This window comes from Zootoca vivipara, chromosome 12, assembly GCF_963506605.1.
Source record: "Zootoca vivipara chromosome 12, rZooViv1.1, whole genome shotgun sequence".
Classification (NCBI taxonomy): domain Eukaryota; kingdom Metazoa; phylum Chordata; class Lepidosauria; order Squamata; family Lacertidae; genus Zootoca; species Zootoca vivipara.
In genome coordinates this window covers 3,714,884-3,727,928 of record NC_083287.1, presented here as the reverse complement: position 1 = coordinate 3,727,928, position 13,045 = coordinate 3,714,884, and the positions used below count along the sequence as shown (strand labels likewise).

General features: G+C 44.7%; 1 protein-coding gene across 1 annotated transcript in view; it reads left to right on the top strand.

Annotated features, from left to right (window-relative positions):
* The window catches only part of HECW1 (HECT, C2 and WW domain containing E3 ubiquitin protein ligase 1), a 125,401-nt gene that overhangs the window by 95,286 nt on the left and 17,070 nt on the right, over positions 1-13,045 (top strand). Inside the window, exons 14-18 of the mRNA XM_060280553.1 lie at positions 4,968-5,153; positions 6,536-6,670; positions 10,005-10,110; positions 11,493-11,589; positions 12,249-12,332. Coding sequence (XP_060136536.1) covers positions 4,968-5,153; positions 6,536-6,670; positions 10,005-10,110; positions 11,493-11,589; positions 12,249-12,332 — 608 coding nt within the window. The remainder of the gene's footprint in view (positions 1-4,967; positions 5,154-6,535; positions 6,671-10,004; positions 10,111-11,492; positions 11,590-12,248; positions 12,333-13,045) is intronic.

The window sequence follows — 13,045 nt, the reverse complement described above, 5'->3', positions numbered from 1 at the left end:
ATCAACTCATCTCAACCCCTAAAACATGCAGCCAAATGGGAATGTTGTGTGTATTCTAGGTTGCTTGTTCATTCATGCAAGGCCATTGTTGTGTTCAGCAGCTGGTTCGTGCCATAGATGAACTGACTATATGCCCTAGAATGCATCTGCGAATAATGTGCATTATCCTGGGGCTCTTTGGCAGATGTTCAGGGATTTCTTGGTAGGCAAGTTGATGCAAAGAAGTTCCTCAGGAAGTTGAAAACTGCACTGTCACAAGGCAAGAAAGTCTATATCAATTATCTCCAGTGTTTTGGCAAATGCACACTTCCCCCTTCTAACTGGCTAAGCAGAAACAAAATACAGTTTTAAAAATCATTTCAAGGTTCCTCTGAGAAGTATGTTGGAATGACTGGTGGAGACATAAGCAGTTTTCTTAAGATCCAGTTTTGGTGTGGTCAGGGGATTCAAATGCTATTCAGAAAACGTCTAAGATTAATCTGAATATTCCTCTTTGAACTTTTTGTGGCTTTCACTTTATATTAGTAGATCTTACATCAAAGCAGGCATCAAATTAATTTGAACAGAACAACACCTTTTCTGTTGCAACAATGATTTCGATTCTGCCAAAGAAACCAGAATGACCTGCTGAAACATCTGTTAAGGCAGTCATACAAATTCCACTTATGTAAAAATAATATGCTACATAAATTTGGGCTTAATGTCGTTATAATATTTTAACCGCAAACTCCAATTAAAATTTAGAAGCATTAATTATGGCCATGAATATTGAATTGGAAAATATTATCCAGCAGCTGGAGCTGGAATGGAAAACAGATCTCTTCTTTACTTGAAGGCTTTAAAAAACCTATGATTTTTTGGGTCTCTTTTAAGGTCTCAGAGAGCTACTAAAATGGTCAGTGAGTTGGTGGTGGAATTCCAGAGTTTGTACTACTAAGTTTCTGTAATCCCAACCCCAAGCTAAATAGCAAGAACATTATAATATATTTCCTGAAATTAATGATCATTCACTGCGTGTGATTATAAATACTTAGCAAGTTACAGGTGTGCTAGAGCAATGTGAGAGCCTCTCCCATGGGGCTACATGATATTTCACTGCAGCAATATCTGTAGGAAGGAACTGGAAGGTTGAGGCAAATGATATGATTCCTTCCCATGCCAATATCATAGGCCCTCAGGCAACGACTGCTTACTAACCAGAGCCACATGGCTCTTTCTTACAGATGTTGTTACAGTGACAAGGGACCCTCTGAAAGACAGGAGGATGCAGTGTTATGTATTCTGGATAGCTATAGTCTGGCAACTAGAGACCAAGCATGTCTCAATTTTATCTGGAATAATCATGGTATTTGTGAACTTTCTTGCTGAGCTTTTAAAGGCTCTTAATGCGGGGAAAGACATACAGACAGCAACTCTTTTAAAGGTAAAGGGTAAAGGGACCCCTGACCTTTAGATCCAGTTGTGACCGACTCTGGGGTTGCGGGCTTCAGAAGGCTGCCTCCCCTTCTCCTCCCAGATGCAGCAGCCGAGCACAGAGAGAGAGGGAAGGCTGCAGCCCCGCCGCTCCTCTCACATGTTCTAGCGCCCGTTTACTGAACGGGCTGAATGACACTAGTAATAATATAATAATTTATTATTTATACCCCACCCATCTGGCTGAGTTTCCCCAGCCAATCTGGGCGGCTTCCAACAGAACATTAAAATGCAATAATCTATTAAACATTAAAAGCTTTCCTAAACAGGGCTGCCTTCAGATGTCTTCTAAAAGTCTGGTAGTTGTTTTTCTCTTTGACATCTGGTAGGAGGACGAGTGCCACTACCGAGAAGGCCCTCTGCCTGGTTCCCTGTAACGTGGCTTCTCGTAGTGAAGGAACCGCCAGAAGGCCCTCGGCACTGGACCTCAGTGTCCGGGCAGAACGATGGGGGTGGAGACACTCCTTCAGGTATACTGGACTGAGGCTGTTTAGGGCTTTAAAGGTCAGCACCAACACTTTGAATTGTGCTTGGAAACGTACTGGGAGCCAATGTGGTCTCAGCGGCCACTCCCAGTCACCAGTCTAGCTGCTGCATTCTGGATTAATTGTAGTTTCCGGGTCACCTTCAAAGGTAGCCCCACATTGCAGTAATCCAAGTGAGAGATAACTAGAGCATGCACCACTCTGGTGAGACAGTCTGTGGGGAGGTAGGGTTTCAGCCTGCGTACCAGATGGAGCTGGTAGACAGCTGCCCTGGACACAGAATTGACCTGCACCTCCATGGACAGCTGTGAGTCCACCAGGCTGCGCACAGTTACCCCATTCAGGACCAGGGAGTCATCCACACCTGCCCACCTCCTGTCCCCCCAAAACAGTACTTATGTCTTGTCAGGATTCAACCTCAATCTGTTAGCCACCATCCAACCTCCAACCACCTCCAGACACTCACACAGGACCTTCACCTTCACTGGTTCTGATTTGAAAGAGAGGTAGAGCTGGGTATCATCTGCATATTGATGAACACCCAGCCCAAACCCCCTGATGATCTCTCCCCACGGCTGCATGTAGATGTTAAAAAGCATGGGGGAGAGGACAGAACCCTGAGGCACCCCACAAGTGAGAGCCCAGGGGTCTGAACACTCATCCCCCATCACCACTTTCTGAACACGGCCTAGGAGGAAGGAGCGGAACCATTGTATAACAGTGCCCCCAGCTCCCAACCCCTCTAGATGGTCCAGAAGGATGTTATGGTCGATGGTGTCAAAGGCCGCTGAGAGATCCAGCAGAACTTGGAAACAGCTCTCACCTTTGTCCCTAGCCCGCCGGAGATCATCGACCAGTGCGACCAAGGCAGTTTCAGTCCCATGATGAGGCCTGAATCCCGACTGGAAGGGATCCAAATGGTCCGCTTCTTCGAGGCGTGCCTGGAGTTGTTCAATTACCTTGCCCAAGAATGGAAGATTTGAGACTGGGCGATAGTTGGCCATATTGGCCGCATCTAAAGATGGTTTTTTAAGAAGTGGTTTAACAACCGCCTCTTTCAGCGAGTCTGGGAAGGCTCCCTCGCAGAGAGAAGCATTCACCACCTCACGAAGCCCATCACCCAACCCTTCCCGGCTAGCTTTTATAAGCCAGGATGGGCAAGGATCAAGGAGACAGGTGGTTGGTTTCACTCATCCAAGCAGCTGTCCACATCTTCGGAGGTAACAGATTGAAATTGATCCCACACAACTGGATTAGACAGAACTCTAGCACTCTTTCGCTCCAGCCCTGCTCCCAAGGTGGAGTGATTTTAGCTGCAAAAAGGAGATAATGTGGCCCGTACTGGGCCCTGATGGAGCAGGTGGTTCCGCTAAATTGCGAACCAGCTGAAAAAGTCTCCTATTGCTGTTTTCTGCAGATGCAATAGAAGCGGTGAAGAAAGTTTTCTTCGCCTCCGCTACCACCACTTGGTAGGCTCGATATTGAGCTCTAACCTGTGTCCGGTCAGATTCAGAATGAGTTTTCCGCCATTGGCGCTCTAGCCGTCCCAGCGATTGTTTCATCACCCTCAGCTCCGGGGAAAACCACGGGGCTGTCCGGGCTCCATGCAATCAGAGAGGGCACTTTGGAGCCAGACAGTCAATAGCCCTGGTTAACTCCATATTCCAACGGGTCACCAGGTAATCAGTTGAAAGGCCATCAACATGGGATAAAGCATCCCCTACCACTCTCTGGAAACCATTTGGATCCATTAAGTGGCGGGGGCAGACCATCCGAATTGGTCCTACCTCCCTGCAGAGGGGAAGGGTCGCGGAGAAGTCCAGTTGCGCTAGGAAGTGATCTGACCATGGCACTTCTTTTGTTTCACTTTTACTTAGTGTCAGATCACTCATGTCACTAGAGGTGAACACCAGGTCTAAGGCATGTCTGTGACTATGAGTTGGGCCAGACTTATTCAGGGACAGCCCCATGGAGGCCATGCTTTCCACGAAGTCCCGAGTGTCCCCTTGTAAGGTCGTGTTGGCATGGATGTTAAAATCCCCTAGGACAACCAAACCAGGTGTCTCCAGGAGAACATCCGCCACGACCTGAAACAGCTCGGGCAGGGAATCCTTGGTGCAGCGGGGAGGTCGGTACACCAAAAGGAATCCTGTACTGCCCCTATTGCCCAACTTCCAGAACATGCACTCAGAAAACTGGGTCTTTCCAATAGGATGTCTGGTGCAAACTAATGACTTCCAAAAAATCACTGCAACATCCCCCTCCCCACCCACGTGCCCTGGGTTGATGTATGTAAGAGAAACCTGGTGGACAAGCAGCGGCAAGAACAGACCCATCTGTCTCATCCAACCAAGTCTCTGTCACACATGCCAAGTCAAATCCACCATCCACAATCAGGTCGTGGACGGCAGTGGTTTTATTCATCATTGACCTGGCATTACACAGCAACACTTTCAGGTCATGTGGGTTTCCCTTGCTGATTCCAGTATACTTTCAGCCAGGACCAGACCTGGAGGCAGGGATAGTCCTCAGACAACAACTAAGCCTGCCTCCTCGGTAATGACATGGTCTGGTCTCAGCGTAACTCCTCCTCCTGCCCATGATCATTAAATGCATTCAGAAATATAATGTCATTTTCTTTGGGCCCTTTATTAAATGAAAAGCCTACCCTTCTGTAAACAACCAGACTTTGGAGCTCACAAAGCTCTTATAAAACATTTACATGATTTACTATTTCAGACAAGAGGGTTTTGTGGGAGGGGGTTGCCTGTATGATTCATTCATATTCTGGAAAAGGTCAAAACAAAATAAAAAAATTCCTTCCAGCAGCACCTTAGAGACCAACTAAGTTTGTCACTGGTATGAGCTTTCCTGTGCATGCACACTTCTTCAGATACACTGAAACAGAAGTCACTACATCAGACCTACCTGTAACTGGAAAAGGTCATTAGAGTTGACACATTTGCAGTCATGAAAGCTTTGTTTTCCCCTCCTGCTTTTCATATCCAGAGTGCCTATCGAGTGTTTACCAACAGCACCTGCTTAAAGCATATGATTCTAAAGATCCGCAGAGATGCTAGGAATTTTGAGCGGTATCAGCACAACAGGGACCTGGTAAATTTCATCAACATGTTTGCTGACACACGGCTGGAGCTTCCCCGCGGCTGGGAGATCAAAACTGACCAGCAAGGCAAGGTACAATAATTTATACAATATTGAGTTCTCTGCAAATTTATCTGACTTATTTTATGAGGTTGGTCAAGAACGCCCAAGGGAGAGGTGTTAAAATGTATTAGCTTTGAAGTTTGTGCCTTATTCCCAGGTGTCTCCTCCTGAGTCATTCAGTGGCATACACATTAATAGGCAAAGTATATGAATTTGGGGACCTGAATACATTTACAGGACGCAACTGCCAGTGCTGGCTATCTACAGGCAATCAGGCTGCTGAGCAGTCACATAGGACAAGTGGACCACAAGCAGTTCAGTCTTTGGAGGTGGCCCAAAGGGCCACAATAAATGTGATAATATGTACCCCCTGTAAGCCCCCTGAGTGTGCTCCTAATAGAGAAGTTCGCCGTCCCCATTGGGGCAGAAAAACAACTAACACATAAATCACAAGCACAGCACAAAGCTAGAACGCAAGTTGCTACAAGAAGAAACAGCATATAATAGAACGCAAATGGCTACATGTAACTTGCTACACGTAACACAGGTTCCCAGCGCACACAGGAGCTTTTGCAACAATGCGAAGGGCATGGGTGGGAATCAAAGCTGGGTGCAAGTGCAACAACTTGAGATGAGGTAATGAGAAATACTTTTATGCATATGTTTGGTCTAACAACTTGAATGAAGTAATGATGTATATCAGGGGTCGGCAATGTGCGGCCCACAAAGACTGTTTTACCGGCCCATGAGCCGCCCCCAAACTGAGCCGCCCACTCGGCGAGTCCCCAGCGTGCTGCGCTAAACCAGCGCAGCGCAGTGCGGGGACTCGCTGAGTGGAGCCGGAAATCGCATCTGCGCACGTGCAGATACTGGAAACCACATCTGCACATGTCCAGACACCGAAAATCGCTTCTGCACAGGTGCAATTTTCAGCATCTGGGCATGCGCAGAAGCGATTTCCGGCACTGCGGACATGCGCAGACACGATTTCTGACGTCGTGCTGCGCCAGTCCGGCCCACGGACAATCTCCGTGGGAGTGATCCAGCCCATGGCCGGTAAACCTTGCCAACCCTTGATGTATTTGACTGATGGAAATTGAAATGCTTTGTAAAAACTTATATATTGCCACTAGGAGGGGGTCCAGACTTTGCAGAACATATCCCACTGGATCAATAAATGGCTGGACTTTATCTTCTCCAGGCTCTTGAGTCTTATTGACAACAGACTTAGGGGGTTTTATAGGGTTTGACCCCTTGCAGCATGTCCACACCTGAACATCTAATTGTTCAAATGGAAGAGCCAGGCAAGATGCCTTAGAGGACCATGCAGAAACCTGCTGAATACATTATTTACTTTGGTTGATTTATCTGTATTATAATCATTGTTCTTTTCCAACATTATTTTATTACAGTCCTTCTTTGTTGACCACAACAGCCGTGCTACTACTTTCATTGATCCCAGGATCCCACTTCAAAATGGCCGCCTACCCAATCATTTGACTCACAGGCAGCATCTTCAGCGACTCCGCAGCTACAGTGCTGGAGAGGTATGTTTTCTTGCTCTAATTCATTAGGATTTCTGGATAAATGGGTATATTCACAAAAAGCAATTTATTCGCATTCACCTTGCTAGCTTTATAATTTGTAGGAAGTGGCTGGATATATAATAAATTATTATTATATTGTGGCCTGAAACCTGGGAGGGAGAATGGTGATGAATTAGAATTCAGATACGTATAACCTATTAACTGAACCCCTATTCAGCCCATTCAATACTTGGTAGATACCAGGAACAGACTACACTCACCCTGACACGGTCTAGTAAGAAAAGAAAAATTCCAGAAGATTAAATGTTACGAATTAAGTCATATTGGGCAGGGGGCAAGAAGGCATATCGTAGTTGTAAAGAAAGACAGAGCTTGCCCAGGTATGAGTTGCCAGTGTTGTACAAAAAATAAACAACATTATAAACAGCTGCAGATATTATCCAAGCAATTCATTTGCTGGCTGTCAACAGCAGATTGTATCTTGGCTGTGAGTCCTGGAAGACTTGCTCCCTGCCTTGCAGGCCTTTCCCACGAGGCCTGGGAAGGAGGGGCCCTGAGGCTCTGGGACTGAGGTATAGCTTAAGAGTTTTTGGGGGTGGAGGGTTGCGGGGTGAGTTGTTGCTATTGTTGATTTTTTTGTATCTTTACTTTTAGATCTTCTTATGATTTGTGTGGCAATTGTTTAATTTGGTTGTGTACCCTTTGATGTTTTATTTATTGTTTATGACTACATTTGTTATTTCTGTAATGTATTTTTTTCCATGTTGTAAGCCACCTTGAGCATGGAAAGGCAGCATACAAATAAAACGATGCATGCATGCATGTTTTTATTTGCAGCTGCCTGTCTTTAGGGTTGGTGCTGCCCGTCCACAGATTATACAGTTGCCTAGGTTTTCTGTAGAATGCACAACTTCAGGGTGTGGGTCTTCTGTCATTCACAAAATACAGAGACACAAAGCACAGGCCTTGGTGGGAACACTGACCGTACTGGCCTGGAGTACATTGGCATAGTAGCTGGATGGGCCATAAGACAGTTCTAACAAAGTAAGGTAAAGGTTAGGGACCCCTGACCATTAGGTCCAGTTGCGGACGACTCTGGGCTTGTGGCGCTCATCTCGCATTATTGGCCGAGGGAGCCGGCATAGAGCTTCCAGGTCATGTGGCCAGCATAACAAAGCTGCTTCTGGTGAATCAGAGCAGCACACGGAAATGCCGTTTACCTTCCTATTTATCTACTTGCACTTTGATGTGCTTTCGAACTGCTAGGCCCTGGGGCCAGAAACACATAAAAGACTCCTTCTCCCTCTATGAGGCATGGTGGTGAGGATGGCATGTAATGTGTATGGTTATGCAGCAGCCAATGAGAACAGGCCTTGGTGCCTACGGGCTTTTTGGGTGAGGGAGTCTCTTAGACCCATCCTTCTGACACATGCTCAGTGTCAGCATTTATTGGGAGCATGCAGTTCTCCAACATTTCTTAGAAGCTGATTCTTCTTTCCTTTGTGTATTCCCCCGGCCCCAAATTGCAAAGAAATATTATGGTTGGAGGCCGGGATCTTACCTTTTACCAGCTTTGTCGTCTTTGTTGTTCAGGTGAACTATCTGCTTTGTGGATGGGCTTTGTTCTGTAATCTTTCTGTGACAATTTTCATGTTGGTTTGTTAAGTGCTTAAATCTATCCACTGAGGCTGATATAATGGTGCCTATCACATACAAAAGAGAGGGAATCAAAAGCAGGCAGTTTCCTTTCCTAGCAGATAGTACACAGCATGTTTATATTTTCAATAGTAGGCAACATCTTTTTAAAATTCTTTCATTAGTGTGCAGCAATTTCTTTTTCAACACATGCGTTGCTATATTGGCTGGTTCCTCATTACCCATATGCTACATGTATGTTCTCTTTTTCAGAAGTGATGTGTCACATTTAGCTACTTTCTATAAATAGATAATTTAAAAGAGTCGGTGCTTTACTGTGATACAGATATTGAATATGTACACCTGAAACCTTGAATTTAACACCAACTCCTTGAATATGTGCATTTTCTTATTGCAATAATGCTCAAATGCCGTAGATAATTATTAATATTTTTTATTTTGAAAAATCAGCTGTCTGAGGCTGAAAACCTGCACACAGAATGAGTGGCCCTGATCCAAATGGGAAGTCCATAGCTATTGAGGCTGCATACATCCTCTTCAGAAAGCAGTCATACTTAATCAGCTACTGGCAAGGGGTGAGGAGGAGTAGAGCAGCTAAATTCAGCCCCTTTCCGTTTACCTCCCAACAGTTGTTTGGTGAGATTACAGTTCTTTGAAAAGAATTTACTGCATACAGTCTTGTCTACTGGATAAAGGATAAGAGTTGAATGCCTGGTTGTTATGTATGTAAGCGGCTGGGAACACATACATATTGTGTCTGCCTGGATTAGTATATGACTGGGATTTATGGACAAGTAAAGTATAAGGTGGCACTGTGGGTTAAACCACAGAGCCTAGGGCTTGCTGATCAGAAGGTCGGCGGTTCGAATCCCTGCAACGGGGTGAGCTCCCATTGCTCGGTCCCAGCTCCTGCCCACCTAGCAGTTCAAAAGCACATCAAAGCGCAAGAAGCGTTTCCGTGCAGTGCTCTGGTTCACCAGAAGCAGCTTTGTCATGCTAGCCACATGACCCGGAAGCTGTCTGCAGACAAACGCTGGCTCCCTCGGCCTATAGAGCGAGATGAGCGCCACAATCCCAGAGTCGGACACGACTGGACCTGATGGTCAGGGGCCCCTTTACCTTTACCTTTAAAGTATAAGAACATAAGAAGAGGCTGCTAGATGAGGCCAGTAGCCCATCTGGTCCAGCGTCCTGTTCTCACAGATGCCCGTGAGAAACCCACAAGCAGGACCTGAGCACAAGAGCACTAGCCTGTTGTTGTGGCAGATCATAGGCCTCACGGCTAGGAGCCACTGAGGTGCCCAGTGCAGGAGTGCAGCTAAACTCTGGTCATTATTAAGATTATCTTTCAGTTGATAACATAATGGTACTCTTCATATTTTTCAAATCCTATTTCAGAACTCAGGTTGATAACCATCAAACACTTTTTCCTGTTCTACCTATAGTCTGACAGATAAATATTACTTGCCTGTAAATACACACACAGAGGAAAAAAACACCAACAGTTATTTATTAAATCACACAAAATATTTTACTAGCAACCCCTCAGTCGGTAGAGTATGAGACTCTTGATCTCACCTCCCTCCCCCACACCTTGGGCAAAAGATTGTACAGGGTTGGACTAGATGATCCTTGTGGTCCCTTCCAACACTACAATTCTATGGTTCTATCATTCTAGGCATCAGAGGTCTCTCGAAACAGAGGAGTTTCTCTGTTAACCAGGCCAGGCAACAGTCTTGTAACCGCAATTCGAAATCAGCACCATCATGAGTCTTTACCTCTGGGTATGTATGGTTGCTTTGCAATGAGTTTACATTGTAGCTCTTTATAAGTCTCTCAACACAGGAAGAAAACAGCATCTTGTGTATTTTTTGGGTATTATTGTTTTTTTCATTGCGGTCCTATGCAGAGAAAGAGAGGATGAATGGCTGAAACAAGTCTCTCAGCTCCATTGGAGTGGGTGGCTGGGTGTGTTACATCTAGGTTTGCAGAGTGAAAGTAGTGGGCAGGAGAAGGATTAAGTACCCCCTCCTGCCTGCTGCTTTTCCACTTCAAATCATAGCTTCCCTCCTTCTTTGTTGCAGCTTTTCAGCAACTCGGGTTCCTAGATCTACACCTTTTAGTGAGCGTTTACTTCAGCCCTTTATACGCAAGTCACTTTGAACATATGATGAAGTGGGATAAAAGGGCTTTGAATCAATGAACTGCTCCCTTAGGTGAGATGGCTCTAGGAATTTTAAAACCCACCTCCCAAGATGCAGGCCTTCTTCAGCTGAGCTTACATTGGCTTGTTTCTCTCCACTCCTTTACCTCTTAATCCTGCTTTCCTTCCCCCAAGTGTCTTGGAGAAGAGCGAAAGGTTGCAGGAGGGAAGAGTTCCCTGAAACCTAGAAATTGCCAAGGGACTGCCTGGTGGGTGGCAAATGAAGTCAAAAGCATCATTTATTTACACAAGGGAATCCTAGGTTGGATTATAAATCCCTTATTTCCTTGGCAGAAAATGGAATGTACAGTGTCTTTTGCATCCGTATGTATGGGCACTCCGGGGTATTCCAATATGCAGTATTCCTATACACACTAGAAAGTGACTTTTCCATTACTGTGCTATATATGTATATGTATTGTACATGTGTACGCGAAGGAGCATCTCCATCCCCATCGTTCTGCCCAGACACTGAGGTCCAGCTCTGAGGGCCTTCTAGCAGTTCCCTTACTGCAAGAAGTGAAGCTACAGGGAACTAGGCAGACGGCTTTTTGGTAGTCGCACCCGCCCTGTGGAATGCCCTCCCAGCAAATGCCAAAGAGTTAAACAACCATATAATTTTTTGTGGACTTTTGAAGGCAGCCTTGCTTCAGGAATGTTTTATTATGCTTTTGTATATGCTGGAAGCTGCCCAGAGTGGATGGGGCAACCCAGGTGGTGGTGGTGGTGGTGTGTGTGTGTGTGTGTGTGTGTGTGTGTGTGTGTGTTCGTGTGTTCTGCCTTGAATCCTGGTAAGCAGTGTATCTTTTAGAATAGATTTCATTATTTGTTAAACAAAATTTATTTACTTGCTTTACATGTTACCTTTTCTACCAAGTGCTTTAATGTTTAAAATGCTAAAACAACAGAATAAGTCTTTAACTGAAATTTCCATAATGTTTGTGGTTTTTTCCCCTGATCCAGCATACAATGATAAAATTGTTGCATTTCTACGCCAGCCCAACATTTTTGAAATGCTGCAGGAGCGTCAGCCAAGTTTGGCAAGAAATCATGCACTCAGGTACAGCTTTCTGTAGTTAAATTATTTCATACTTTTGCTGCATGTAAAATGCGAGGACCCAAAGATTGGTGGTAGAATGGACTTTATGTGCATAAGGTCACATATTCATTCATTGGCGTCTCCAGTTTAAGAATCTAAAAGATCTCTGCTATATATAAAATACTGTATCTATATGGAGAATATTGCTGACTACTAATACAGATATTTTAGCAGCAAAGCATTATGTGCTGAAAAGCAGATTGTAAGCAATGCTTATAACCCAGTCATGCATAGTCTAATAAACCTCTTGTTCTGGTGTATAAATATAATAAAAAAAACCTGGATACTTGAGTCACAACCTGTGGTCCACAAAGCCAAACACAGTCCAACAACCACATATTATGGTTGGGGCAAGGTGATTAATTATTATTATCATTACTAGCTGGCCCTGCCACGCGTTGCTGTGGGTTATTTGTGTGATTTCCCCTACCCTGTGCCGATCCATGATGTATCCCTGTGATTCCCCCACTCCTCCCCTCACCCCCCGCTTACCCCTGTGATTCCCCCTCATCCCCCTCATGGCTTTTTGAAGAGAAACAGAATTGGTGTTGCCGAAACGAGGTACATCTATCTTTTCCTTAGTACCATTGCAACTTCTTTCTGTGTTGTTCACTTTACAGGGAAAAGATCCACTACATTCGGACAGAAGGTACACATGGGCTTGAGAAGTTGTCCTGTGATGCAGATTTAGTAATACTACTAAGGTAATAAAATTGGCAATAACTGTATACTTTTCATCCCACTTCTAAGCAGTTACTTCCAGCTGCTACCCAACAAGACACACCCCAAATCCTGGGGAATTTCTATGCATGTATCAATCACAATTGAGAGAATATCAATGCTGAGTTCCTTATAAGAGAGGCAAGAACATCTCTAGAATTAATGCAACTTGTAAATTGGCTTTTAAAAAATCTAGATCTACCTCATATAAAATGAAAATATTGGCAAAAATATGTCTGTATTTCATACTTCTAGGTTATTATAGCCAATATTAGTCATACTCTGAGCAGAGCCTTTGAAATAAATAACATCTACTCTTAGTATTACTCAGTTGGCTATCAACTGATGTTCTCCTTCGATAGTTTTCTGATGTAAAAAAGGCTTCTCTTATCCAATTTTTAGACCTAGGTATGGGGCAGCCTGGAGCCTATGCCCAACAAACAGAAAAGGATAGACTGAAAAAGCTAGGTCTAAGGGAACCTCAATCATCTCATGACAATTCAGAGATTGGGGCTCCGGCATTATTTATCATTTGTAGAGCTGACTGAGGAGGAGGAGGAGGAGGAAGTGAGGCAGCACTGACACTTTAGGACTCCCTGCCTACTGATATCAAGGCAGGTGTTTTCACTGTACATATTCTTTTTGACGCCTGCTGAAGACATTCTTATTTAGTTTAGAAAGTTTCTATGCATTTTAA